Source organism: Crocodylus siamensis, chromosome 10 (assembly GCF_052110815.1).
Source record: "Crocodylus siamensis isolate JL-2025a chromosome 10, ASM5211081v1, whole genome shotgun sequence".
NCBI classification, from domain to species: domain Eukaryota; kingdom Metazoa; phylum Chordata; order Crocodylia; family Crocodylidae; genus Crocodylus; species Crocodylus siamensis.
Genome location: NC_143404.1, coordinates 42,465,304 through 42,490,527, shown reverse-complemented (window position 1 = coordinate 42,490,527; position 25,224 = coordinate 42,465,304). Strand labels below are relative to the sequence as shown.

The window sequence follows — 25,224 nt, the reverse complement described above, 5'->3', positions numbered from 1 at the left end:
ATTCTCTAGCCATCACTCCCCTGCTGCTAAATTTCCAGACCTGTAGGGAACGCCATCGGCTGGATAATATGGCCCTGTACAGCAGGTTATGCCAGCATACAGTCAAACGAGCACATGGAGCTGCTTCATGGTTAGATCTGGGTGTGGGGGATCAAGCTGTACATAGGGTTGTACCAGTGTGTGATCAGATCCAGTGCACAGGGTTGGGGTGGCATACTAGATTGCACCTGTAGACCAACCCCATGCCACTTATCTGACCTGCAGGGCCAGAAGGTTGGGCATTACTGGCCCAGCGTAATAGCTCACACCCTCTCTCTATTCCAGGTACAGTATGGCCTCCATTCCCTGCTCCACCCTAGCCAGACTTTTTTTCTCCAGATGTCGCTGGTTCTTTCACCTGCCATGTCTTGATTTTACTCCATGTAGGAGAGAAGGACAGGGCTTATGGCTTTGCTGGACAGCATGGTATGCTGGATTCTTAGCCTGGGCCTGCTTCCATCTGGTAAGGCCTCTGGGTTCTTTCTTCTTCAGGCCAGTTTCTTTCTCTTGAAGCTTCAATCTTCCTGAACAGGCCCAGCAGCAACCTGGCCTTTCCTGCACCTTATTAGGCCTCCCTCGGTTTTCCCCAGGCTTACCCCAGTCAGTTCCTATGGCTCGCTCTCTCTCCAGGCAGAGCCTGTCTGCCTCTTGTGTTGCGGGGGCCCTTCCTTTATACTGTTCTCCAGGGCTTGGCCTCCAGCCCATGTGGTTTCTCCTTTCAGGGTACCAGAACCCTTTGCCTCTAGTGAGGATTGAAGGAAGCCTGTTATACCTAGCCATATTTCAACTTAGTCTATTTCTGCATGTTCTAGAAAGATACTTTGCAGAACCTTATTAAAGAAATATGTCTGCTAAAAACAAGGACACAAAGTTGGGCAGGTATATGAAACTACTGTGTGTGGAAAGCAGTGAGGATCCACAAGAGGTGTTTAAAAATCTTCCTTTTATAATGACTATATAAGTTTAATGAGGATGTAGACTGTAATAACAAGATAAAGCTAAATTTGAACTAAAATCATCTTTTGTTGACCACTGGAATCGGACATGGTTTTAGCCCTTGTAGCAGAAGATTTTGGGGGAAAAAAAGTTTAGTGGTCATGAATCATATCACATTTCTGCACATCATATTGCACATAATATCTATAGTATATTAAGGGGAGGATTTTGAGGGTTAATGGTGGAGGTGCTCCAATATATTGGCTGCCTATTGGATCAGCACTGATTTTTTTTAAAGGGGGGGGGGGATGATGTTATCAGCTATTGGCTTATTTAGGTTGTTATAGCGAATAATACTTACCAATAATTATGCCTTCTGGCCAGGATCCTGGACCACCTGGATTTCCTCTTCCCCATGGGGTCAGGGCCCCTGGATGCCTGGGTTCTCTCAGGAAACTGCAGGCTAGAATGCTGCCCACCTGAAAGAGGAAACCTGCAAGGAGTCCTGCTTGAGGTTGCTGGGAGTGAGATGCAGGAGGTGCCATGTGCATGTGGCTATGGAAGGGAAGCGGGGTGGGGTGGGGTGCTGGGGCTGGGGGTTCTGCCTAGTCAGGGTGGTGAATGGGACCTGGAGCTGAGGACAGGTAGCAGGTTGGAGCCATGGGTGGCTCGTCTAGGAGGTAGGGGAAGGGCAGCAGCTCCTTGCCGCTGTGCATACCCCTTGGGGAGGGCATGTGCGCCCCAAGTTTTGTGCATGGGGTGGATGCAGTATACCTGCTGTGGGCTTGGGGCTCTCTGCTCTCCTGCCTCTTCCCTTGGGAGCCCCACGCCGACCATGTGTCTCCTGGGAGCAGCGGGGGGGGCAGCAAGTTGTGCTGCCCGCTGCCAGAAAGGGGTGTTCAGCTGGCATGGGGCTCCCAGGGCAAAGGTGGCAGAGCAGAGAACCCCTAGCCCACAGCGGGCAGCCCGCATCCACCCTCACTCCACTCGGCTCTGCTCTGCTTAAAAGCATTCCCCGCACTTAAAAATGGCGGCAGAGGTGCTTCAAGCACTCCTGCCACAATTTTTAAGCACCGGGATGCTGATACGTGTGACTACAGGAGGCTGGTGGAGCCTGCCAAAAAAAAAAAAAAAGATTTAATACCTTGCATTTTAAAGTAAACTGGCTACTGGATTGGCATTGGCTGATAGGGTTGCTTAATAATCTTTATTGGCACACCCCTAGTTAATGGCAAGGATTCCTTCTGTGCATTTCATGAAGTGGAAACCTTGAAAATAGATGTACCAAGTTAACTCATTTAACTTTCTAATAGTCATACTTGTCACGTCAGGATGTTCGTGACCAGGTCTGGAGTCTCTTGGGGATTGAGTTGTCAACAATGTTCAAGAAGGGTGAGCAGAATCCAGGGACAAGCAGGGTTAGGAAGCCAGGAGGTCAAGCAGGGAATGGAGTCTGAGAGCAAGCCAGGTTGAAAAGCCATGAGATCAGGTAGAGAGTGGAAGCAGAGAGCAAGCTGGAGAGAACAGCAAAGCAGCCTTGGGTCAGATTGAACTCCGCTGCTCAGACTCTTTCTGTTCCTGTGCAGGGGGTTTATATGTGGGGTGTAAAGGGTCAGCTGACCCTGACCAGACACTCTGGTGAGAGGGAGTGGGAAGAGGGTTAGGTCCTCCAAGAGACTTGAAGCCAGCCTTGCCCAGTCTGGGTGGTCAGCCATAGGCTGGTAAGCCTGGATGAGTGGCCTTGTTTGCTCTTATGTACAAAGTTAAATTTTGGAAATGAAAACTTTGGCTGGGGAAAGAAATTACCTTTCTCCTAGGAGATGTGCTCCAGTGACATTTTCATATATACGAATAAACTGGTTGCTGGCTGCAGTGTAGTAAACGTATGTTAATAAGGTGACTTTTACAGGACTACTTGTCACCTGATGTATAGTATTGAGGCTGCTGCTGTCATCTCAAAACTCATTTAGTGCCTGTAACCTTCATTCATCATCAGAATTTGATTCTGCATTTTTGGAACAAAAATGCCTTAACCCCAGGATAGTGGTAGGTGGGTATCCCCTCTCTGCCTAGTTTCTCTGTGTTCCCTGCCAGCCTCGGAGATAGATGCAGTAGGGAAACCTGCCTGGGACTGTCACTGGAGCAGGCAGGAGCAGGTGTGGAGCCTCCCTCTGGGTCAATGAGGACAACAACAGTGGTGGGCAGGGCAGGGGAGGAGAATGTAGAGGATGTGCCTCTGAGCAAGGAAGGGAAGGGGAGAAATTTTTAACTGGTGTGGTGACATAAAAAAGAAAAAAAAGTCCCTGGCTTCTACTCCTGCAGTGTGTTTTTGGGAGATGGTGTCTGGAGTTAAGCATTTAGTTAATATTGTTGATAATATCACCTAACAAACTTGGCAATGCTCACTGCAGGCATGTCAAGGCTAGGCTAGACTAAGAGCTAGGTTCTTGGGTTTTGGTTCAAGTGCATCCAGGAAGCTCTTCTGTAAATGTAATCAATTACCAGGGTTTTTCATGGGGAAGATATTAACATCAATACTTGTGAGACTCAAGAACTAAGTTGTCCCCAGTGGCACTATGACATATGACAAGGCATTAGTCATTTTGAGTAAACTTGCCTCGTTATGGAGGCAGATAGATGAGAGAGACAAAGGGAAAGAGCTGTAACCTGATGTCACCAGGATCCACTCTTTCTTCTCACAACTGTTTGCCACGTCTGCAGTTGAGCATGCGGATCTCAATTTGGCCTCTTTCGTTATCTCTAGATTCACCAATGACTTCCTTTTTAACTGGAAGACTGTCATCTTCGTGTCAGGGGACTGCTGCCACTGCTGTGTAACTGAATGAGTTGGAGACCATACTCATGGGCTGCTGAGGTTGCTTACTGCTCCACAGTACAGTTTATTGTCAGTTCTTTTTGTTCATTGTCTGTCTGCCTGCATTTATTGAACCTGGTGGTTACAGTAGTAACATTTTCAAGGTTATATTGAGTAGCTATAGCTGGAGAACACAGGAAAGCCTAACAAGTAATTAATTTCCCTTCATGTATTGTTACTTTGCACTTGTCACCATCTGTTTTTGTTGGCCATTGTATTGTCAGTCACCTATTTTGTGAGTTGTTCATATTATGAGTAGTGTGTAAGGAACTCAAATTATAGACCTGGATCCCGTTTTTCTGGGCTTCTGCAAACAAAATTAAAACATGGTTTCTGCCTTGAGGAGCTTGAAGTTACTTAGTCTGCTCTCTCTTGACATTGCCTTGGCCAGTAGTGGCAGCACCATGCTGAACACCATTCAAGTTGTTCTTTTTTTTTTCAGAACTTGCTGGGATTTGATCCCAGTTGAGCAACAGCTTAACTGTTCCCTTCTTTATACTGTCTTGTTCCTTTCTTTATGTTATATCTAAATTGCATTGTGTCGAGCTGGATGGTCCCAAAATGCCATATCTTTAAATGAGCTCATCCATACAAAATGCTTGGGGACGTGAACCCCTGTTAAGTTAAATTCTGTGGTATTGCATAAAAAGGAAGCCACCAGCATTAGAACTCTACCCTCAGATCCTTTAAGTGAGAATTCATTGCAACACAGTCTCTGTTATTGGAGAGGCCAGAGTGTTGTGCATTCTTAGTAATGAGGTATCTTTACAGTGTGGGACCACACTGAGATTCAGCCAAACACAAACTTGGCTCCCCTCACTGCTAGCATACCTTGTAACACTGAGAACACAGCAGGAGGTTTCAGGCGCTTAAGGTGCCTATACATGCGCTCTGGGATGGGGGTGGAGGTACATTTTAATTAGAGCAGCTCTAGGGAGATTCTGTAATTAAAACACTGCAGCGTCTCGTGCAGTTAGTGTCCCGCATTTCAGAATGATGGTGGAGAATGCTTTAACTAAAGTTCTTTTGATGAGCTTTAGTTAAAGCACCCCTGCTGCTATTTTGAAATGTGGGATGCTGAGTACATGAGATACTGCAGCACATTGGAGCATGTGTATAGGCACTCTTAGGTTTTAGTTTGAAAGTATCCAGGAAGTTCTGCTGTGAACTTAATCAACTATCATTTTCTTGGGGAAGCACATTTTAAAATGTCATTTTTATCATATCTTCTGTTTCAGTGTCACTGGTTTGTTACTTTGAAGATTACGTGGCTCCATATCTGTTGCCATGGATGAACTTCAGGATGTTCAGCTGACAGAGGTCAAACCTCTCTTGAATGATAAGGTAACATTTGCTGCTCCTTGACTCAGACTCAAGGACCATAGCTAACTATCTCTGTGTAGCCAGCAAGAACCATGGGCTGTGAGAAATCTCTAGCAAGTCCATCCTCAAATGATAAAATACATTCTGGATAACAAATTCTTTCTGTTGACTTAGTTCAGAGGCGGGCGATTGTTTTGGGTGGAAGGCTGCTTACCCAGTTCTAGCAAGCTGCCATGTGGGTAGCCCTGCCCCTTGGCAGGTTCCCCACCCCCTGTTCACCATCTTGGGACCAATGTCCTAATGTCTTAAGACCAGTGTCCCAGGGCAAGCACTGGTGGGGCCCAGAGTGGAGTGCAGGCTGCACTAGCAGGGAGAGGGGGGGAGCTGCCTCAGCATCACAGAGCCCCTGCCGGCTGGGACCCTGTACTCCTGCTGCCCTGCTCTGGGCCCCACCGGTGCTGGCCCAGTGCTCCCACTGACTCCCACACCCACTCACTCCCAGTCCCCCCCCCCCAGGCCCATGGTACAGGTGGTGGACAGCATGCAGCCCTGACCCCCTGCTCGCCAGCAGGGAAGGAGCTGGTGCTGAGTGCAGGGAAAAGCAGCCCCTCCCCTGCCCTGTGGCTGGCACTCCTTGCTGCAGCTGCTCACAGCCTGCATGGGGCTGTCCTGAGCAGGCACAGGCAGCCCCACAGTGGCTGTGAGTGGCTGCAGCGTGGGGTGCTAGCCATGGTGTGGGGAAGGGGCCACTTTTCCCCATGCTCAGCACTAGCTCCTTCCCTGCATGGGGTTCACTTGCCAACCACATCTCTCCAACTGCCCTGTAAGGATAAAGGAGTAAAAAATAAATAAATAAATAAAGGACCAAAATCTTGCATGTGTTTCACTCAATTTGATTGGGTTGGGGGAAGTTGGGTTAATACTGACACTAGGACAGAGCTGCAACCCAACTGTGGCACACTGGGACAGCTGAGACCAACCAAGATTGCTTCATGTATGTCATGCTAGGGCAGAGCGGAGACCTGGGAAGCTCACTGCATGCCACACCAGGGCAGAGCTGAAACCCAGTAGACTCCCTATATGCATGTCACATCAGGGCAAATCTGAAACCCAGTGGGCTTGCTGCAGTCTAAGCACTAAAAGCCTATGCTCATTAGCAGTTAGTTGACTTTTAACTATTCTCCTTGAACCAATGGAGTGCTAGAGCAAGCAGCAAACTGGTAAGCTGCATGTGCATGCTCAGAGTGGTCAGGGTGTGCTGGAATTGCATCTTTGAGAGTGGCAAGGAGTGTTGGCTTGGGGCCAGCACCACCCCACAGAGAAACTGAATTTAAGAGGATTGAAAGTTTGCCCACAGAGCAAAGCAGTGGGAAGGTCTGGGAATGGTGCATCCAGGGATGCTGAAGGAATGGAAGTAGATCTTTTTATCTCCTTGGAGCAAACTAATAGTACCATGGCCCAGTCTGTGTAAAACAGATCAGAGATAAGCATCACTTGAGCTGGCATAACTTTTTAGAATGTTTAGAGCAGGGGTGGGAAAAATATGGCTTATGGGCTGGATCTGGCACACAGAAGGTCCCTTGGTCCTGCCTGGCCCAGGTGCAGGGTGCAGCCTAGGCTAAGGCGCATACAGCTGGTACCCCCACTACTGGGTGTGGAGCAAGTCTGGGACAGAACAGTGGCCAGACTTGCTTCCTGGCACCCCAGCAATGGCTGCTCTTTCCAGTGGCTACTGCTGTCGGAACTAACCCTAGTGCCCAGGCACCCCGACCCATCTGCCTCACTGGGATTGTGGGACTGGGGCAGAGCTATGACCCAATCATCTCATGCCCCTGCCCACGGAACTGGTAACCGTCACAGCGATGTGTGGGTAGCAGATTGCAGCTCTGCTCCGGGCTCTGGGCCGACACTGTCACTACCCTGCCATCCTGCCCTGTGTTCCCAGGCTCACCTGCCCATCCCGCTCCTGGATGCTTCTCCCTGCCCACCCATGACCCCATCCCAGCCGCCTAGCTGAGTGCAGAGTGCAGCCACCTAGGAAGTTTTGGTGAGTTGTTTTTGGGGGGAGAGGGGGCAGGTGCTGACCCAGCCCACAACAGCTCGCCAAAACTCTGTGTGGCCCTCTGGCCCAAATAATTGCCCACCCCTGGTTTTGAGGGTAGTTAGAACAGGTTAACACCTTGTTTTAAGTGCCATAATGATGGTTTAAAAGTAACCTGTTATACCACCCTTACATTCTCATGGTATAGCAATGAAATAAACTGTCTGCTTTTGTCAGCCCTGTGCCAGTGCCCATGAGAAGTTTCAACCCAACATGGAAAAAGTTTACATGTTGAAAGTGTAGTTAGCAACTTGGTAGGATGCATAGAGTTAACCTCACACAAAGTTGTAGGCTGTGCAGAACAATTCCCTACATAATGACATTGGGATTCATGCTGTTAGGGCAGAAAATGATGTCACTCCTAAGAGAATCTCCATTCTTTAATGCCCTTCAGGCGTGGGTGAACTCTTTGATTCTGATACTATGGCAGTACATTGTGCTTGGTTCACCCTTCAAGTTACACCATGATTCTGAGCACAGGGTTTCAGACACCTAACTTATTGGGGTCAGTTATAGAAAGTACAATTAGAATGAGAAGAAATGGGTGGAACAGGCAGTGCTTTAGAGCAGGGGTCAGCAACCCCCGGCATGCAAAGCCATTTTTCTTGGCACACCACTGCCAGCCTGGGCTCTTAAGTAGCTGCTGCCAGCTGTGGAGCCCAGGCTGCTCCCAGCAGGTGGCTGGGAGGCTGCAAGCAGACTGGGCTCCTTGGGCCGACTGTAGCTGGGAGGCTGCAAACAGCTGCTCTGGGCTCTGGCATGTCAGCATTCTGGCACCTTCCAAGGTAGACATTGTGGTTTTTTTGGCACTCTGGTCAAAAAATGTTGCCTACCCCTGCTTTAGAGCTATGATTAGCTGTCTCTTCCTGACAGTGCTTTAGAGCTGTGTTAAGTCAGGAGCTTTGTTCCTCAAATATATTCCTGAGCAAAGAACCAATGGTGGCTGCCCCTTTTTGAACTTTTCCTTTAGCTGTAGTGAGCATTGCCTTTTCTTTTGCTCCTTCCTCCTGCAGGTCCTCCATGGTGCTGATGTTCTTTCAACAATGAAATGTCTTAAGGAAGTCTTATCTCTGATGAAGGTTCATCTGGTAGCTTGAATGTTTAGAGTTAATGGAGGAATGCCCTTTTACCCAGTAAACAGCATGCAGAGGTACTATGTCACAAGTGGCCAATTTTCTTCTCACAGCCATCTCCTCTGGCAACTGAAGTCCTAGCTGCAATGTAAACGCAATAGCAAAACCCAACAAATTACAATACAACTTGTGGCGGGCCAGTAGGGGACACTCCTGTGTTGAGCCACCCACCTCACTGCGGTCGACGACTTTCCAGGCTCCGAGTGCCTCCCTAAGGGCGCCTCACATCTGGCTGACCCCCTTCCTGGGGCACACTTACTAGCCTGGGGGTAATGAAAGCTGCCACCACCCCGAGAAGGGACTCTCTCAGCCCTGTGTCCTTGGGGAAACACAGGCCTAATAGTCCTACAGGTAGTTGACCCAGTACAGGCACTTGGGGCACTTCCCCAAGTCGGGGGCCAAAAAGGAAAGTCTCCCTTAGTCTGCAGACCTAAGAGGCCTCTTAGGCATAATTTAGACCCACCCCTCAATAAGTCTCCTACACCGGTCACAAAGGAGAACTTTATTGATTACAGGGGTAGGGTGAAAATAGGGTACAAGAGAGAGCAATCTCATAGACATCCCATAGAGCAAAACAGTCTGGCTGAGGTAGCCTTTTGATCACGCATCTGAGTTACTGCCAGCTATATATCTAACCAGATCTCAAGTAGCTTACTCACAAGCATCATCCAGAGGCTGCTGGAGATTCCCTATGGAGGCAGGACATTCCCAGCTCATGAGTTATGGGGGAGAGAGCTGGTTTCAGATGAAAAAGCTCCTCTCTAAGTCTGAGTCCCCCGCATGGCTGCTGCCTCCTCCTCCTGGGCAGTCTTAACTTATATAGCCCCTGTGACCTCATTCACCTGGTCCCATGGAGGCCAGCACCTGTTGGCTGTCGGCCAACCAATTTGAAATACATCACTAGTTGCCGGGCAGACTCTAGCCCACCAGGCAGGAGCCACTCACCCAAGTAGCTGATACCAGTCATGTAGGCAGAGGGAGCAGGTTTCCCCCCTCCCTTAGGAATGTAGCCAGCTCAGGTTACCTAAAGAGATAGGGTAAGGGTGTGTCTCCTCTGCTGGGCCCATCCTAATCAAATTGTCACAGAGCAGAGATTTTGGGGAGAAACAAAGGTGGCTTCCTGCCACAACTGTCAGGGCTTTTGGATGTGGCTTCTCCCTGGTTTGGGAGATAGGGAAAGGTTCAGCATTTGGGAGAAGAAGGTACAGTAGAATTTAAATGGAGACAGGCAACTTAATATTCATGTTTTGAAAGTAGTGGGGCTGACTGGAAAATGGAAAACTGCCAAAGTTTGGGCATCTCCAGAGCTCCATTTCTTTTTCCTGAAATCTCAAGGTAACCTGGTGAGGTTGTAAAAAGGTTATTTAAACAACCCAAGCACTTTTTTACTGTTTGGATGTAAATTTGTCCTGCAGTGATTGCAGGAATGTGATATTTACTAAATTGATTAGTCTTCCCCCATTGCACCCTAGTGAACTTTGACAAACATTAAGCAACATAAACGTAGAAGAGAATCTTCTCTTTGAAAACGATGCTTCTAACAAATATGTTCCTTCCAATCCACTATGCTCCTTTTTACCTGCAAACTGAAGGTTGTTGTATATGAATCTTGTAGGGTTAAAGCAAGGTTTTGTAATGCTAAAAGTGAGGCCATTTCTTTTTCCTTTCGCCTCCATTTCATAAAAGCAGACACAGCGCTTACAAGATGGCGGGGAGGGAAAAGGGGTACTGTGTGAGGGTTACTAATAAGATATGAAACTAGCTGAATCCAGTCAGCAGGGGAGTCTCGTCAACAGGAGAACCTTGAAAGTCGAGCATAATTTGTTTTTGTTAGATAAAGAAACATCTTAAGACAAAATATAGGGAGCATGTAATTCACGAGAGTTAAACTTCAGTGTTCGCACCCACAGTGCCGCTTGATTGGATAGAATAGTGATTTAGTTAATAGATGATTGGGTATTTTTACGAGCACACGCTAATCACGAACTTACGCTTTGGCTTTTAGAAAGTATAAAAAAGTAGTATAACTAATAAGCGAGGTCCCTCTCTGTAGAGGCACCTCGCTCGAGCAAATAAAGATTCTGTATTTGACTTTGAATACTTGCTCTGCGTGATCATTGCCCCAGCCTAGAGTGAACTGCACGTGGCTTTAAGAGCGTAATTCATAACAAGGTGATGTGAAAATCTGTAGCTCTTACCATAGTTTGTATCCCTTGACCTTTAATCTCAGAGATCTTGATACTAGGGGTGCACCGCTAGAGATTTTTGGGGGTCAGTAGTGATATTTAAAGAGGCATATCGGCCAATATGGAGCCGATATCCAATACAGCTGCCTCCCAGGTGGTAAGTCTGGTGTGGTGGAAGAGGAGGGGGGAGGGAAGGGGTGTGGGGACAGATCAATGCCCCCCGCAGTGAGGGATGGGGCAGGGACAGGCATTGGGGGGGAATGTGGGATGGAGGCATGTGTCATGGGGTGGGGACAGCTCCTGCTGCTGCTTGTACCCTGGGAAGGCAAGGGCGTATACCCCCAGATGTGTGTGGCTTGGAGCAGGCTGCAGCTGCAGGGTGGAGCTGGCACTGCACAGGGCTCTTCTTACCAGGAGCTGAGCTCGAAATGGGCTCCGGCAGCACTGGGAGGAAGCTGCAACCACCCCAAATCTTGCTGTGGTTCCGGTCCCAGCCTGCGGCGCTGCAGCCCCAGCTTTTCCCAGTGCTTGGGTGGAGGCAGGGCATTCAGCCAGGGCTGTGCCTTGTGGCGGCGTGGAACTGGGAGCAGAATTGCAGCGAAATTTGGGATGGCTGCCCCACCCACCCATCCCAGCTGGACAGTGCCTGTACCTGCCCCTGCCCCCCTCCCTTACAATGGGGGGACTTGATCTGCGCTGCAGTTGCGCACAGAATGGGCATTTATCAGCCAAATTAGCGGCCCCATAGGGCCAGCCGATACCTGATATAGACACTTTTCTTCATATCGGTACTGATCCAATATTAGACCAATGTATTGGACCAGTGCACTTCTACTTGAGACCAGAAATCAGAGCAGTAGGACTAGGTAGTGAAGATGGTTTGCATGGCAGTCAAGAATGCTACATTGAGTACATAACTGGTTGTTTTTTTACACAGTCTGGAGTGCAGTGGTGGTTCTGTAGTCTAGTGGTTAAACTTTACTACCTTTGTCTTTCCCTCTACTGTCCCTGTCCTGTAGCATGTTCCCAATCTGTTCCCACCCCTCTGTATTTGAATCAAGTTGCTTCCTTCTCTTTGTGGCTGAGGGTCTTGTTACACAGAATTTTGGGTGGCTCCTGGAGCTCTTAACCCCTGGATTGTCCACATGTTAACATGTGAAAATGGTTTTAAGCACTCATTATGCAGCTCAATTACACCACTTCAGAGCAGGATTATCTTTGATCCATGGTAAATGGATCCAAGCTGTGCTAGGCTATACCTAGTGTAAACACCCCACCTGCCCCCTTCCCCAGCACCCAGATTTCTTCTCACTGCCTCCCCCATCCCTTGCTTACTTGTAGTTGCCTGTGGTGTCTGTCCCAAGAGAGCAGGCAGGGAAGGATTAAACTGCCTGCCCAGGTTGTGGTGGTGGTGCTGCTGCTGCTTCCTAGGTCAGAAAAGTAGCAGCCCAGCATCAGCAGTGGCAAGGCAGGAAGTTTAACTCTTCTCTGCCTGCTCCCCTGGGACACAGTGCAAGCAGCCCCAAATAAGTAATGCCCCAGAGGCGGGGAAGGAGGAAGGCAGAGCCCGGGACTATTTGATGTTCTCGATGTATTGCAGTCTCTTTGGGCCGCCTGCGGATGGCAGCTGGCGGTGAGCGTAGCACCCGTACCCCTGATGGGGTGTGGGCAGGGACCTGAAGTGAAAACCATCTCCGAAGGGGTGAGTCCCGCTGGTCATCGACATTGCTGTGGCGAAGGACGACCAGCACCAGAAGACATCAAGTAAAACAATTCAGAATGGGGATCCTTCTTGGCGTCCGGCGCTTGCTGTCTTCTGGAGGTTAAAAAGGATAAAAGCTTAAAAGCATAAAAAGCTAAAAGCCTAAAACCACCACGGGGCCACCACTGGGTAGAGCGACCAGCGCCTTAAAAACACCAATAAATTACGGGGGGCAACAAAAGAGAAAACAGGGTACAGAGAAACCTGGAATGGGGGCAGAATTTGTACCTTTCAGTCTTCCGGGCCCCTGCTAGCCTTCAGTGTTACTGCTTCAAACTCGAGCTAGTGCTAAACACGCATCAACTTTAGTGTGGCTCAGTATAAGGTGTAACAAGACCCTAAAGTACTACCAGTAAAGAAAGTATTGAGACCATGAAAAACACTGTCCCTGAAGCTCTGGCTTGGATTATGCCTAGTTCCTGTCAAATGCTAAAAACAGACAATGGGTTTGATACAGTCCTGATTAGATAGGGATCTGAATGAACCAAAACAGGCAGGACCCAACCATTTACACGCTAGGCTTAAACTGCAAGCAAGTCAAATCAGCTGGTACTATTTGGAGGCAGAGTGTTAATTCAAAAAATTAAGTACTTATATGGGACAGTAGGCTTATCTGTTTGTAAGATCTGGGGTTTGCTGAGAGACAAGGCACTTAACTGCAAACCAAGCTGGTTGTCTGTTTTAGCCAAATCTGCAGAAAAAAATGCTGCTAACTTCTGTCATCCCTGTACTGACCACATATAAACAGCAAGCTTCAGAAGCTTACAATATAACCAAATCTGAGTTGATTTTTACAGGTCAGGAAAAGACACCTTCCTGACCCTAGGACAATATACCTGCCAAATTCTGAGTTTCTCCTCCAAAGTATAGAGGCAGTAGAGAATCTGACAAAATGACTGTTTTGTATTTTGAGGGTGACCAGAACATCACTCCTTGCCCACAATATTTACTCTTAGAAACAACAGAGCTGTTTTAGCTAAAACTTTATTAAAAAAAAATGTTGAGCCTATAGGTAGACATCTTCAGTCTGACTAGTATAGTTTGGAAAACTCAGTGAGCAATTTAAGTGGACTTTAAGAGAAAATGTTAGCAAGTTTAAATTTAGGTGTTGCTACCAACTCTGCCTCTAATTAGAAAAAATAAAGAACTGAATTTCTTAGTCTGTAATAGATTTTATAATCCTGCAGACAAAGGCATTCTAAGATCTCCTAGCTAGAAACTGAAGCTAAGACCAATTCACACTAAAAACAAGGTACATCTTTTTAATGAGAGTATTATTAACCACTGTAATAACTGAACAAAGGGTTTGGTAAGTTGTCCATAACTTGAAATCATCAAACCTGAATATTTTTCTAAATCAGTGATTTTCACCCAGTATTCAGCCACACCTCAGGGTGCCACAAGATCCTTTAAGCCTCCCATGGAGTGCAGCCCAATATTACTGCTGTTAGGTGCATGAACAGCCTCACATGATTCACTAGATAAAACAGAAATTTCAAATAGGAATCCATAGTGTGCCAAGCCTTCTGACCTGCTTTGGTTTTTCGGAGCCTTGTGCAAGAAAAGAGTTGTTTATTATTTTTCTGTAGTCAAAAAAAAAAAAATGCAGTTGGTCCAGTAAAAGATATAACAAAAAACTGCTGCTTATACATTTCCTGGACCACCATGGCTACAACATTTCAGTTTTTATAAACAGTATCTATCTCATCTCTTATCAGATCTTGTTCAAACAATCAGGCTTCCTGCAAGAATCACTGGGTAAGATTCTCTGGACTGTATTTTGTATCATGTCAGGATTACTGATCACTGTGGTACCTTCTGGATTTAAAACTGAATTTCTAAATATCCACTGTCTCTTGAGAAATGGATTTTGTGTCATTTAGGAGGTAAGGGAAACAGAGAATTTTTTCAGCTAAGATTTAGCAATATTTAGTTAAAGATATCTCCATTCAAATGGTAACAACAGGTATAACCATCAGATGATCAGAAACTAATGCTCTTTGATTACCTGGCCCTTATGGGTAGAATATTCCACCATTACTCATTCCAAGGTACTTTCATCTTCCTCTGCAATCTCCGTTTTACCTGCTGGAGGAGAATGGAGGTCCTGGACCTCCTTTCTCTATTCCGGATGAGGAGAGTACCCAGCAGTCTATCAAGAGCCATTAGAACCAGACCACAGATCATATATGAACAGATCACAGCATATATGTCAGCTCACAGGAACAACCAGCATTGTCAGCAGTCCCAGACCCAGGCCAAATGTCCTGAAAACATAGTACGGAAGAACTTGTAATGTCAACTGAATCTCAGGTGCCTGTTGAGGGGTAAAATGCCTTTACTGTGAAGAACTCTATCAGATACTTGTGGGTGGTGACAGAACCACATTTCATTGCCAATTTCGGGATGAACCCAAAGCCATCTGACAGCAAAGATACAGAAGACAAGGACTGGGCTCCGGCTCTGGCTCCGACTCGGACTCAGGAGGATCCAAAAAAATCCATCCTATGGGGGACTGCCAAGCAGGAGATATAGCAGCCATTGGGACAGGACATCTTGGATGACGCTGACATCATGAAGGACCATGTGACCTTCCTGTCCTCTTCCCATTTGACTACCCTGCCCTCATTTTCTCAGCACCCAGGCCAGCTGTTTGGAGGGAATGCCTGCATGGCCAGACACCAAACCAGCTGGTAAGTAACAGTGTAACCCTCACTCTGGCAGCATCACTACCCCCTCTTTTCCTCTCTCCAAATAGTCAAAGGCACCCAGTGCCCTGCTTTGCATGGAGCTTGGTGTATGGCTGGACCTGCAAATGTCCATTTGCAGATTCATGGTATCAAGATAGTCAGTACAGAAGGGGAAGCCCAATATTGGCCCCAAGCAGAGGACAGAAGTAGCTACAGGCAGCCTGTGGGGTAGTCAGTGAGCTTAGGGAATTGTTCCTATTTTCTGAGCCTTAGGGGATTGTTCCTATATCCTGGGCCACTAGAAGACCAAACTGCTAACATAGCCTATTGTGGTCTGCTGTAAAGGAATTAACTGTCAGTTTCAGCCACAGGCCAATAGGGTTGCCAAGAGGGTCCTACCCTATCATGCCAAGAGGGTCCTATCATGCACCCTGGGAAGGCAGGGTTCTTTTGACAGTGACAACTGAGGCCATTAAGAGACTTGTTTTGAGTCATTCAGTCAATGGTAATTTGCATCATCACTCTGTTATATCTCTCCTTGTAGTGGTTAGCTTGAACCCCCCCCCCCCCCATGTAAACCTGAGGGGCTGCCAATCCGTAGGAGGTCATGTCCTCCTCCCTTTCCTCCTCTTCCCCACTCTCCCTCCCCCAGTTTCTCCCTTTCCTCCTTTTCCCCACTCTCCCTCCCCCAGTTTCTCCCATCATACGTGATTGTGTGCCCACCCCTTAGGGGGCGAGTCAGATCTGCTTGATTTTTTTTGAAGTGGTGGTCCAGAAGCAGGACCCTCCCCTCTTCCAACTGCTGATTGACAGGACCCTCCCAACTCTGAGCCAAAGTTAACTTTTGCATGCTCATACCTCTTCCCTTCTGTTGATGTTATGTCTAGCTGTAAGAATAGAGCTGCTTCTCTCTTCCCTACTCCAGTCTCTGGACTGGCAGGACCTCAACCCTCAATGTGCTCCATCATCCTGTTTGTGCCCCCTTGTTTCCCTCTATGCTGGCTTTGGGATCACAGCCACTTTTCCCTCACCCTCACCATCCTTCAGTATTCTAAGACATGTGCAAAGCTCCCTGGGAAGGCAACTTGAAGGGAAAAAAAGACCTTTTTAGCCAAAGTAGTGTTTGTAGTTGAAAATATAGACAAGTTCAAGCAATGCAGCTAGGTTCTAGGTGGAAGGAACACTTACCAGAGCTTGCCTGTGGTGCCATATGCACCCTTTCTCCCCTCATCCCCACCATTCATGTGTCTCTGTAGCAACAGCAGACTTGAGTCCTTTCAAAAATGAAGTTCATAACAGAAACTCCACATAGCCAAATGGGCAGAAAAGCACTGGTATGTCATGTGAAAAAGGGAAGAAGGTAATGGGTCAGGGTGATTTGCACTTTTTAGAGCATGCAGGTAAGGCCTGTGTTTTGTTCATTCATTCATATCTTCCTTGCAGTTAGTTTTCTCCGTATGGGTGCTGAAGATATTCCAGTAGCTATCTATAGAGTGCCTTATTATTCCCTGGTGTCCTGGGGTAAAGTACTCACGTAGCCTTACTCTGATGTTGAAAAGTTACTCTTTTCTTTCTGACTTGCCTATCTTCAGAAATAAAAGAAAGTAGGCTGCAGGGCTTCCTTCCACCATGGCATATAGCTCCTATGTCTTGCAGATGATACATGCAGGAGGGTCACAGCCCCTCACATGATCATGATCTGTAAAACTGAAGAAAATATCAAGAGCCTCAGGGATTGAGGGGTCAACCAAAGTACCCAGCTCTCCAGTCAACCCCAGAATCTGGGCAGCCCAAGTGAAAGGCACCTTTTTCAGGTTGATCCTATATCTCGGGGCTACCAAAAACATCCTAAGTGCTTGTGGTCGGCAGATGAGGTTTGATTTCCATCCCAGCATCTTGAGGCAGATATGCTTACCATTTAGGGAACCTAGAGCAAATGTGAAGAGGCTTTCAAGATGGAATGCAAAAATTATTTGGGAATTCATTTATCACTAGGTCATGTAACAAAGATTCCTTGCCTACTGTCTTTCGAGGGTCAGCTTGCCTACTGTCTTTCTAGGGTCAGCACCCACAGCTGTCACTGCTCTTACTGGTGTTGCTGTTGACGTTCCAAGGTCTCTGCATGTGACTGCAGCTCACTGAATTGTCAGGCTGAGGAGGGATAAGGAAGAAGAGCAAGACGGAAGAATGATGAGGCTGTGACATGGGAAAACAGTATGGAGATGTGGATGGAGAAGCTTCATATGGAGAGGGACACTAGATTTTCATAGCCACCCTTAACAGGCATGTGAAGATCTTCCAAGCCACGCTCTGTTTTGTTCAACAGACATACGTCTCTCTCCCACTGGGGAGGGAGCTCAGGGGTCTGTATATGCAACCTCAGCCAGGGCAACCCACATGTCCCAAATAATTCCCTCTACAGAGACACACCTTCATTCTCCATGCCCCCAAGAGTTCCTAACTCATGCCTAATCCTAGTCCCTTCCATTGCATTTCCAAACATTCCTCAAGCTGTTAGCCATACTGTGAACAGGTCTCAGGCCTTCTCAAACACTGTCACAGCCCCCCAACCTTGTCTGTCATTCAGTTCTACTGCATTCTCATGCCAGCCTTTTCTGCTGTAAGGTCACATAACCTTTTCACCAGCATAGGTATAAGTTTTAGAGTGGTGTCCTTCCAGGAGTATTTGGAGTTGTGCGTCCAGGATGCACATCAGAAAGTCTTCAACAGCACTTATCCAGGGAAAACAGCTCTTCAGTCCCTCTGCCCAGTGACAATGCACTCAGCTCCCAAGACGCTTCCTTCCCACAGACCCCTACCCCATCCCCAGGGGCATGATGAGTCTGACCTTGCAAGACACAGCTGCCTGCCAGCCATCTTCAGAATACTTTATCTTTCTTTGAGATCACAAACCACCCCTAGGATGCCCTACCACAGTTTGCAAAGCATTTTCTTTCAAGATCACAGGACACATCATTTGAATACTTGTAATACTTAATAAAGACTCTTTGTCTTCAAATAATTTTTCAGTGCATTGACATAAACTTCAGTCAAAGGCACAAGTCTTTGTCCTGCCATGTGGCATAAAATGATTGGAGTAGTTCACCAGACCATCTCTCAAAAGAACAGCCCAACAGTTGTGGTGCTTAAGAGGCTCAGTTTCTGGGGCCTGGTACCAGCTAGAAATCTTATGGGGTTCCACTGCCTTTGGTCTATCAAACAGTTATGCAGCGCACAGGCTGAAACAGCCACCCAGAATAGGTACTGCTTACTAACATTCAGACGCACTATCTCTACTGTGTCTTGATGTAGTCGAAAGGTGTATCCCCTAGTAAATGGGTAACTGTTTAGCAGCTTGTTAAAGAGCTCCTTCATGGCATTCAGGTGACTAGCATAGAACTTTGTGAGTCATGGGAGAAGCTGTGAAATAATCATTCCTTCTAGTTCCATGCTGGAAGCACTGCCACCAAATGCTCCATTTGTCCTCAAGGCAGCAGGCCAAAGTTCACAGTATCTATCTCAGAGACCTTGACCAACCACCCAGTACTCTCATATATGAATGCTGTGCAGCACAATGGAAAAATACCGTTTCTGGCTTATGTACATCATACCTTAGAGGACACAGGAATACAATATGCATGCTGTTGATGACTCCAGTGCAATTCTGAAATCCTGTATGGGCAAAGCTGGCTGTGGTTTGGAGAGGCAGAGGAACTGTGATGCTAGCTCCTTCTGGGTGATGCAGCACACTTCCCAGACAACCGGTTCAGTTGTAGAACTCTGCTCTCCAGACACTAGCTGTGGAGCAGCACAACAGCATTGGCTCCAGCATATTTTGAAGTGCATTTGTTAGGAGGGATCTGTATGTTTATGTGGTCTTTATGCATTTCAAATAAAGGTAGGATTTAAAATGTTTTACATGCATCTCTGTCCAGAAGCTTAGTGAGCCACAGGTTAATCCACACAGTTCTATGAATTGATGGGTTTCCAGAGACTTTTCTGTGTGGTGCCAATCCTTTCTTTTGTTAACTTGTTTTCTGATGGAATACTGGCAGACCAGATTGATGTGATGGAGTGTAGCCCTCCAAGAGATGCCCTTACATTAGTTTTGATGCTGAATTTTTCAGTTGTTTTGGAGAAATCACACTGAATGCTGATTCTGTCTTATTTTTTGTTGACAGAATGCTTCCGGAAACTTTCAGGACTTTAACTGTCAGGTAAGGAGGATGCAGCTACAGGGTACCTGTTGACAGCCTTTGTACAAAAAAAAATGTTTGATCTAGGTCAGGGGTCAACAACATTGTGCAACAGGGCAGAGGAAGGAAGGGCTTTGCTTAATCAGTTTAGCTCCAAGCAAGGATCACTTACAGCCTAGTCTACAGCACCACCATAACTCTGTCCCCTAACAGTGCTTCTGCCATGCAAGAAAAGTCCCAACTGCCAAAATGCCTCGGAAGTCCCCCTGGCTCAGATAAAATGACTCTCCATGCTGTAGGTTGCTGACCCATGGTCTAGGTGAAAAGCAGCGCTGGTCTGGGGTGATGCACTGAAGCTAAACTGGACCTGGAAAACACAATGTCAATCCAAGTCTTTGAAGATGTCACTGAGCAGAACTGAAAGTCTCAATTTAGAGAAGCAGCTCCTGTTGCCAGCTTTCCACCCTCCCTCTTTCCAGCTGTTTTATTATGTGCTGACCAGCCTATCTCCTCAGTTCAACTTTTCCCTTAAAATTCACAATGCTAAGTGGTGATGCAGCAGAATTCAGGAATGTTAGTGTAAGAGTAGTGGAAGAATGAACTGGAAGAGCTAGTGAGCTGACAAGGGAATTCCTGTTACCAATAGACACTTTCAGGACTGAAAAAGTATCACAGACAAATTGTTGGACATCTGAATATGTTCCATGTGTATTCCACTGGTGCACCCTCACAGTTTGACAATGTGTCCTCCTTCCTACATTTCTTCGCTACGCTCAGGTGCTTTGGCTTTTAGAAATGCATACTTATGCAGTGCTAACCATTTGACTTGAAGGCTGGCTTGAGTGGAAGGAAGAATGGAGAAGGAGGAGTGCACTTTTCCTGGGCTACGGCATGCTCAGCTAATCAGCAAGCTAGTCTGATGGATGCAACAGATGTCTGGAGTAAGAGACCTTGATTCTATTTCCATCTTTCCTAGGAATTCATTGGATAAATGCAAGAAAGTCACTTCTTTTCCTTGAGCTTCACTAGCACTTTTTTTCTCACAAGGGTGGTTGCGGTGCTACATAAGATGTGTATTAAATACTTTTATTATGCAGAAAAGGGCTAGGTAACACCTTGTATTTTCAGTCTATTTCATCAGATGCTATAAATGGAGTTGCAGAGAGCAAGGGTACTAAATAGAAAAGAATAACATTGTTTAAAGGTATTGTTGTTCAAGAACAGCTAGTCTGAGGCCAGTTATGGTATGTCCAGGAAGGTTAAAATGTGTTTATACAGGCTTTTGTCTTTTTGGAATTGGTGATGTCAGTGTCCAATCATTCTTTTATATAGAGATCACCCTCTCTCTCCAATGTAAACAGTAGAGGGGCACTGAAAATGATTGCTGACATATATGACAGTGGTAGGGGAACAGGCAAATGACTCTGCTACAGGGGATGACCTAATCAGTGACCTAACAATTGAAGGGAAGCTGGGTGACTGACCATGAGCTGATCACCTTCACCATCCACCATAAAGCTGGCAAGTCAGTTAGCAATACAGAAGTCAAAGTCAGCTTTCCTGAAGCCGAGGACAAGCTCAGGAGGCTTGTAGGTGAGGCCCTAAGGGACCACGACCCAGGGGGGAGGGGAGTTCAGGATGAGTGGTTGCTCCTCAAGGGAGTGATCCTGGATGCACAAGCAAAGCCTATTCCATCTCGGAGGAAAGGCAGCAGCAGGGCACAGCAGCCCACTTGGCTCTGCAGGGAACTAGCGGACCTCCTGCGGCTAAAAAGAAAGACCTACAAAGGACGGAAGACCAGATCCACCTCCGAGGAGGAATATTCTGTGCTGGTCCGGACTTACAGGGAGCAAACCAGGGAAGCCAAGGCTGCAACTGAACTCCAACTAGCTACAAGTATCAAGGACAATAAAAAGTCCTTTTTTAGATATGTGGGGAGCCGGAGGAAAAGCGAGGGCAACGTCAGACCCCTGCTAAACCAGATGGGACAACTGACAACCAGTGCCCAGGAAAAAGTCAACTTGCTAAATGGGTACTTTGCATTAGTTTTTCACTAGTCCCAAGGGGCACCCCTGCCAATTACAGGACAGGAACACCTGGGTGAGGATGATTCTTTACCCTCCATCAATGCTGACCTTGTGAAGGAACACCTTGAGAGGCTGGACACCTTCAAGTCAGCTGGCCCTGACAGCTTACACCCTAGGGTACTCAAGGAGCTGGCAAGCATCATAGCTCAGCCGCTGGCATGGATCTTCGAGAACTCCTGGTGCTCTGATGAAGTGCCTGAAGACTGGAAGAAGGCCAGTGTGGTGCCTATCTTCACGAAGGGGAGGAAAGTGGATCCGGCAAACTACAGGCCCATTAGCTTGACCTCTATCCTGGGGAAGGTCTTTGATAATCTTTTCTAAGAGGCCATTCTTAACAGACTGGCCGATGTCAGCATCCTGAGGGATAGTCAGCATAGGTTTGTTGTGGGTAGGTCTTGCTTGACGAATCTTATTTCCTTTTACGACCAAGTGACCTATCACCTGGACAAAGGAGAAGAGATTGATGTCATATATCTTGACTTTAAAAAAGCCTTCGATCTGATATCCCATAATCACCTCTTGGCAAAACTGGCCAACTGCGGCCTTGGTTTCCCCATGATCCGCTGGCTGCAGAATTGGCTCCAGGGTTGGACCTAGAGGTTGACGGAAGTCAATCGTCACGGTGCCCTGTGGCCAGTGGTGTCCGTCAAGGCTCTGTCCTTCGGTCACCGCTATTCAACATCTTCATTAATGATGTGGACCGTGGTGTCAGGAGTGGACTGGCCAAGTTCACCGATGACACCAAACTCTGGGGTAAAGCGTCCACACCTGAGGATAGCAGGACGATCCAGGCTGACTTTGACAGGGTCAGGAAATGGGCAGACGGAGAACCTGATGGTGTTTAACACTGAAAAATGCAAGGGAAGAAAAATCTGCAGCATGCTTATAGTCTTGGCAGTGCTACACTGGCTAGCACCACGGACAAAAAGGACTTGGGGGTCATGATTGACCACAAGATGAACATGAGCCTTCAATGTGATGCTGCGGCTAGTAAAGTGAACAGAATGCTGGCTTGCATCCATAGATGCTTCTCAAGCAAATCCCAAGATGTCATTCTCCCATTGTACTTGGCCTTGGTGAGGCCGCAGCTGGAGTACTGCGACCAGTTTTTAGCTCCGCAATTCGAAAAGGACCTGAAGAAGCTTGAGAGAGTGCAGAGGAGAGCCACGCGCATGATCAGGGGTCAGGAAAACAGACCTTATGATGAAAGGCTAAGAGCTATGGGACTCTTCGGCCTGGAAAAACACAGGCTCAGGGATGATTTGGTGGCCACCTATAAGTTTATCTGGGGTGCTTACCAGGATGTAAGGGAACATCTGTTCACCAGAGCGCCCCATGGGATGACAAGGTCAAATGGTCACAAACTCCTCCAGGACCATATCAGGCTGGTGGACACAAGGAAGAACTTCTTTATAGTCCGAGCCCCCAAGTTCTGGAATAGGCTGCTTCCGGAGGTGGTTCGAACACCTACTTTGAACACCTTCAAGAGAAATTCAGATGTTTATCTTTCTGGGATCCTATGACCCCTGCCCTTGGCAGGGGGCTGGACTCAATGATCTTCCAAGGTCCCTTCCAGCCCTAATGTTCATAGAATCTATGAAACGGGTCTCAAATCTGATTTTTCATATACACCATAGCCAACAGTAAAACTCTGTGTTTAATTTTCTTTAATAATTTACAGCCCTACAAAGGGCTGTATACAAGCACAAGGTTGGAAGCCAGATTGCAAAAGAAATGAAAAACTGGAAAAAAGTTCTCCCTGCTTTTCTGATCTAGAACAGTAACAGCAATTTCTCCAGTTGGTTTCCCCAGCTAATGATCCTGCTAGCTGCCATCATATCATTCTACCTCTCCAGATGATGGACAAGACCAGAAAATTGTTCCTTAGGAATAAGGGCTTCCTAGACCACGGATGGCCAACCTGTGGTACACATGCCACAAGTGGCATGTGCGCATTCTCTGACCACCCAAGCTGTGGCACACATCAGAGTGGGGAAGGGACAGGCAACATAGCAGCAGAAAGGACAGGAATCAAAAAGCAGATCAGCAAAGAGCACAGGCCAGAAAAGAGAGCATGAGGTTGGGCAAGAGAATGTTTGGTGTTGGGCTTGGTATAAATGTTTGGGATAAATACTTCTTTTCAAAAAAGGTAAACTAGTTTATTTCCAGTTCCTGTTTGTTGATGAGAGGTGCTGTAAGGCCTAGGTCCTCAGTGTGGTGATGTCTTCCCCATGTGTGGTTGGGCTAAGGAGGCGCTATTGTTACCTCATTTAGCCACTCTCCTATGTTGCCTTCTTTTCTGCCATGACTTTGGTGTTCCTTTTTTTTTTCCTTTTGCTTGGGAGTTGGTTCACCAGGGCGATGACCTCAGATTGCCAGGCAAAACCTCTCTATGGGGCTCCTCCCTTCCTTATACCCCATCTATACTACACCATGGCTTCTTAATTCCCGCCTGGTCCCACTCTGCCCTGACATACCAAGTCTCACTTGCTGGGCCATGGAGGCCCCAGAGGGAGGACAGCAGGGCGGGGAGCCCTGACCCCACAGTGAGCAGCCCACACCCACCCCCCTGTCCCACAGGCTTCACTTCTGCCATGCTACCCATAGGGGAAGAGAAACCTGGCTCCATGCCCCACTCTGCACAGCAGCCACCACCTCCCATGGGTGGCAGCTGGGTCTTAGGCACTGCTCTGGGGGGATAGGGTGCTACAGACCCTAGTCCCTGGCCCCATAGCTCTGGAAGCTGTGAGTCCCCTCTGGGATGGCTGAGGGTGTTGGGAGCTGTGGGTGGGGAGGGGCACCACCAGGGTCCAGGAAGCCATGGGTAGTGAATGAGTGGCACTAGCAGGGTTGTGGATGGGGAGTGTGGAGCATCAACGGCAAGGGGGAGCTTTGGATGGTGAGTGAGGGGCATCATCAGGGCCAGGGGGATGTGGGTGGGGAGTGAAGAACACCAGCAGGGTCCAGGAGACCATGGGTGGTGAGTGAAGGACACTAGCAGGGCCTAGGGGACTGTAGGTAGAGAGTGAGGGGTACTGGCAGGGCTGGGGACTGAGGAGCACCAGCAGGAGTGAGGGGGGGTCTGTGGTTGGGGAGTGAGAGGCAATGGCATAGGCAGGGTACTGGCATATCAGAGCTGCTAAGCACTGTGGCGGGCCCGTAGGGGGCACTCCTGCATTGAGCCACCCACCTCACTGTGCCTGACCACCTTTCAGGCTCTAAGTGCCTCCCTTAGGGGTGCCTCGCATCCGGCTGACCCCCTTCCTGGAGCACACTCACTAGCCTGGGGGTAACGTAAGATGCCACCACCCCGAGAAGGGACTCTCTCAGCTCTGTGTCCTCGGGGAAACACAGGCCTAATAGTCCTACAGGTACTCAACCCTGTACAGGCACTTGGGGCACTTCCCCAAATCAGGGGCCAAAAAGGAAAGTCTCCCTTAGTCCGCAGACCTAAGAGGCCTCTTAGGCATAATTTAGACCCACCCCTCAATAAGTCTCCTGCACCAATCACAAAGGAGAACTTTATTGATTACAGGGGTAGGGTGAAAATAGGGTACAAGAGAGAGCAATCTCATAGACATCCCATAGAGCAAAACAGTCTGGCTGAGGTAGCCTTTTGATCATGCATCTGAGTTACTGCCAGCTATATATCTAATCAGATCTCGAATAGCTTACTCACAAGCATCATCCAGAGGCTGTTGGAGATTCCCTCTGGAGGCAGGCTGTTCCTAGCTCATGAGTTATGGGGGAGAGAGCCAGTTTCAGATGGTAAAACTCCTAAGTCTGAGTCCCACACATGGCTGCTGCCCCCTCCTCCTGGGCAGTCTTAACTTATATAGCCCCTGTGACCTCATTCACCTGGTCCCATGGAGGCCAGCACCTGTCGGCTGTCGGCC

General features: G+C 47.7%; 1 protein-coding gene across 25 annotated transcripts in view; it reads left to right on the top strand.

Moving 5' to 3' along the window:
- Window positions 1–25,224, top strand: part of NDRG3 (NDRG family member 3) — an 87,668-nt gene that overhangs the window by 24,852 nt on the left and 37,592 nt on the right. For 3 of the 25 annotated variants that reach the window (XM_090065186.1, XM_090065184.1, XM_090065189.1), the window contains 5 exons: window positions 3,740–3,880; window positions 5,089–5,194; window positions 8,288–8,424; window positions 14,074–14,113; window positions 19,227–19,262. In XM_090065186.1, the coding sequence (XP_089921312.1) occupies window positions 8,372–8,424; window positions 14,074–14,113; window positions 19,227–19,262 (129 nt within the window). In that variant the 5' untranslated portion in view covers window positions 3,740–3,880; window positions 5,089–5,194; window positions 8,288–8,371. Of the gene's footprint in view, window positions 1–3,739; window positions 3,881–5,088; window positions 5,195–7,118; window positions 7,221–8,287; window positions 8,425–14,073; window positions 14,114–14,150; window positions 15,049–17,104; window positions 17,329–19,226; window positions 19,263–25,224 lie in introns of those variants that run through there. The other 22 variants (XM_090065196.1, XM_090065193.1, XM_090065194.1 and 19 more) reach the window with 15 other exon arrangements.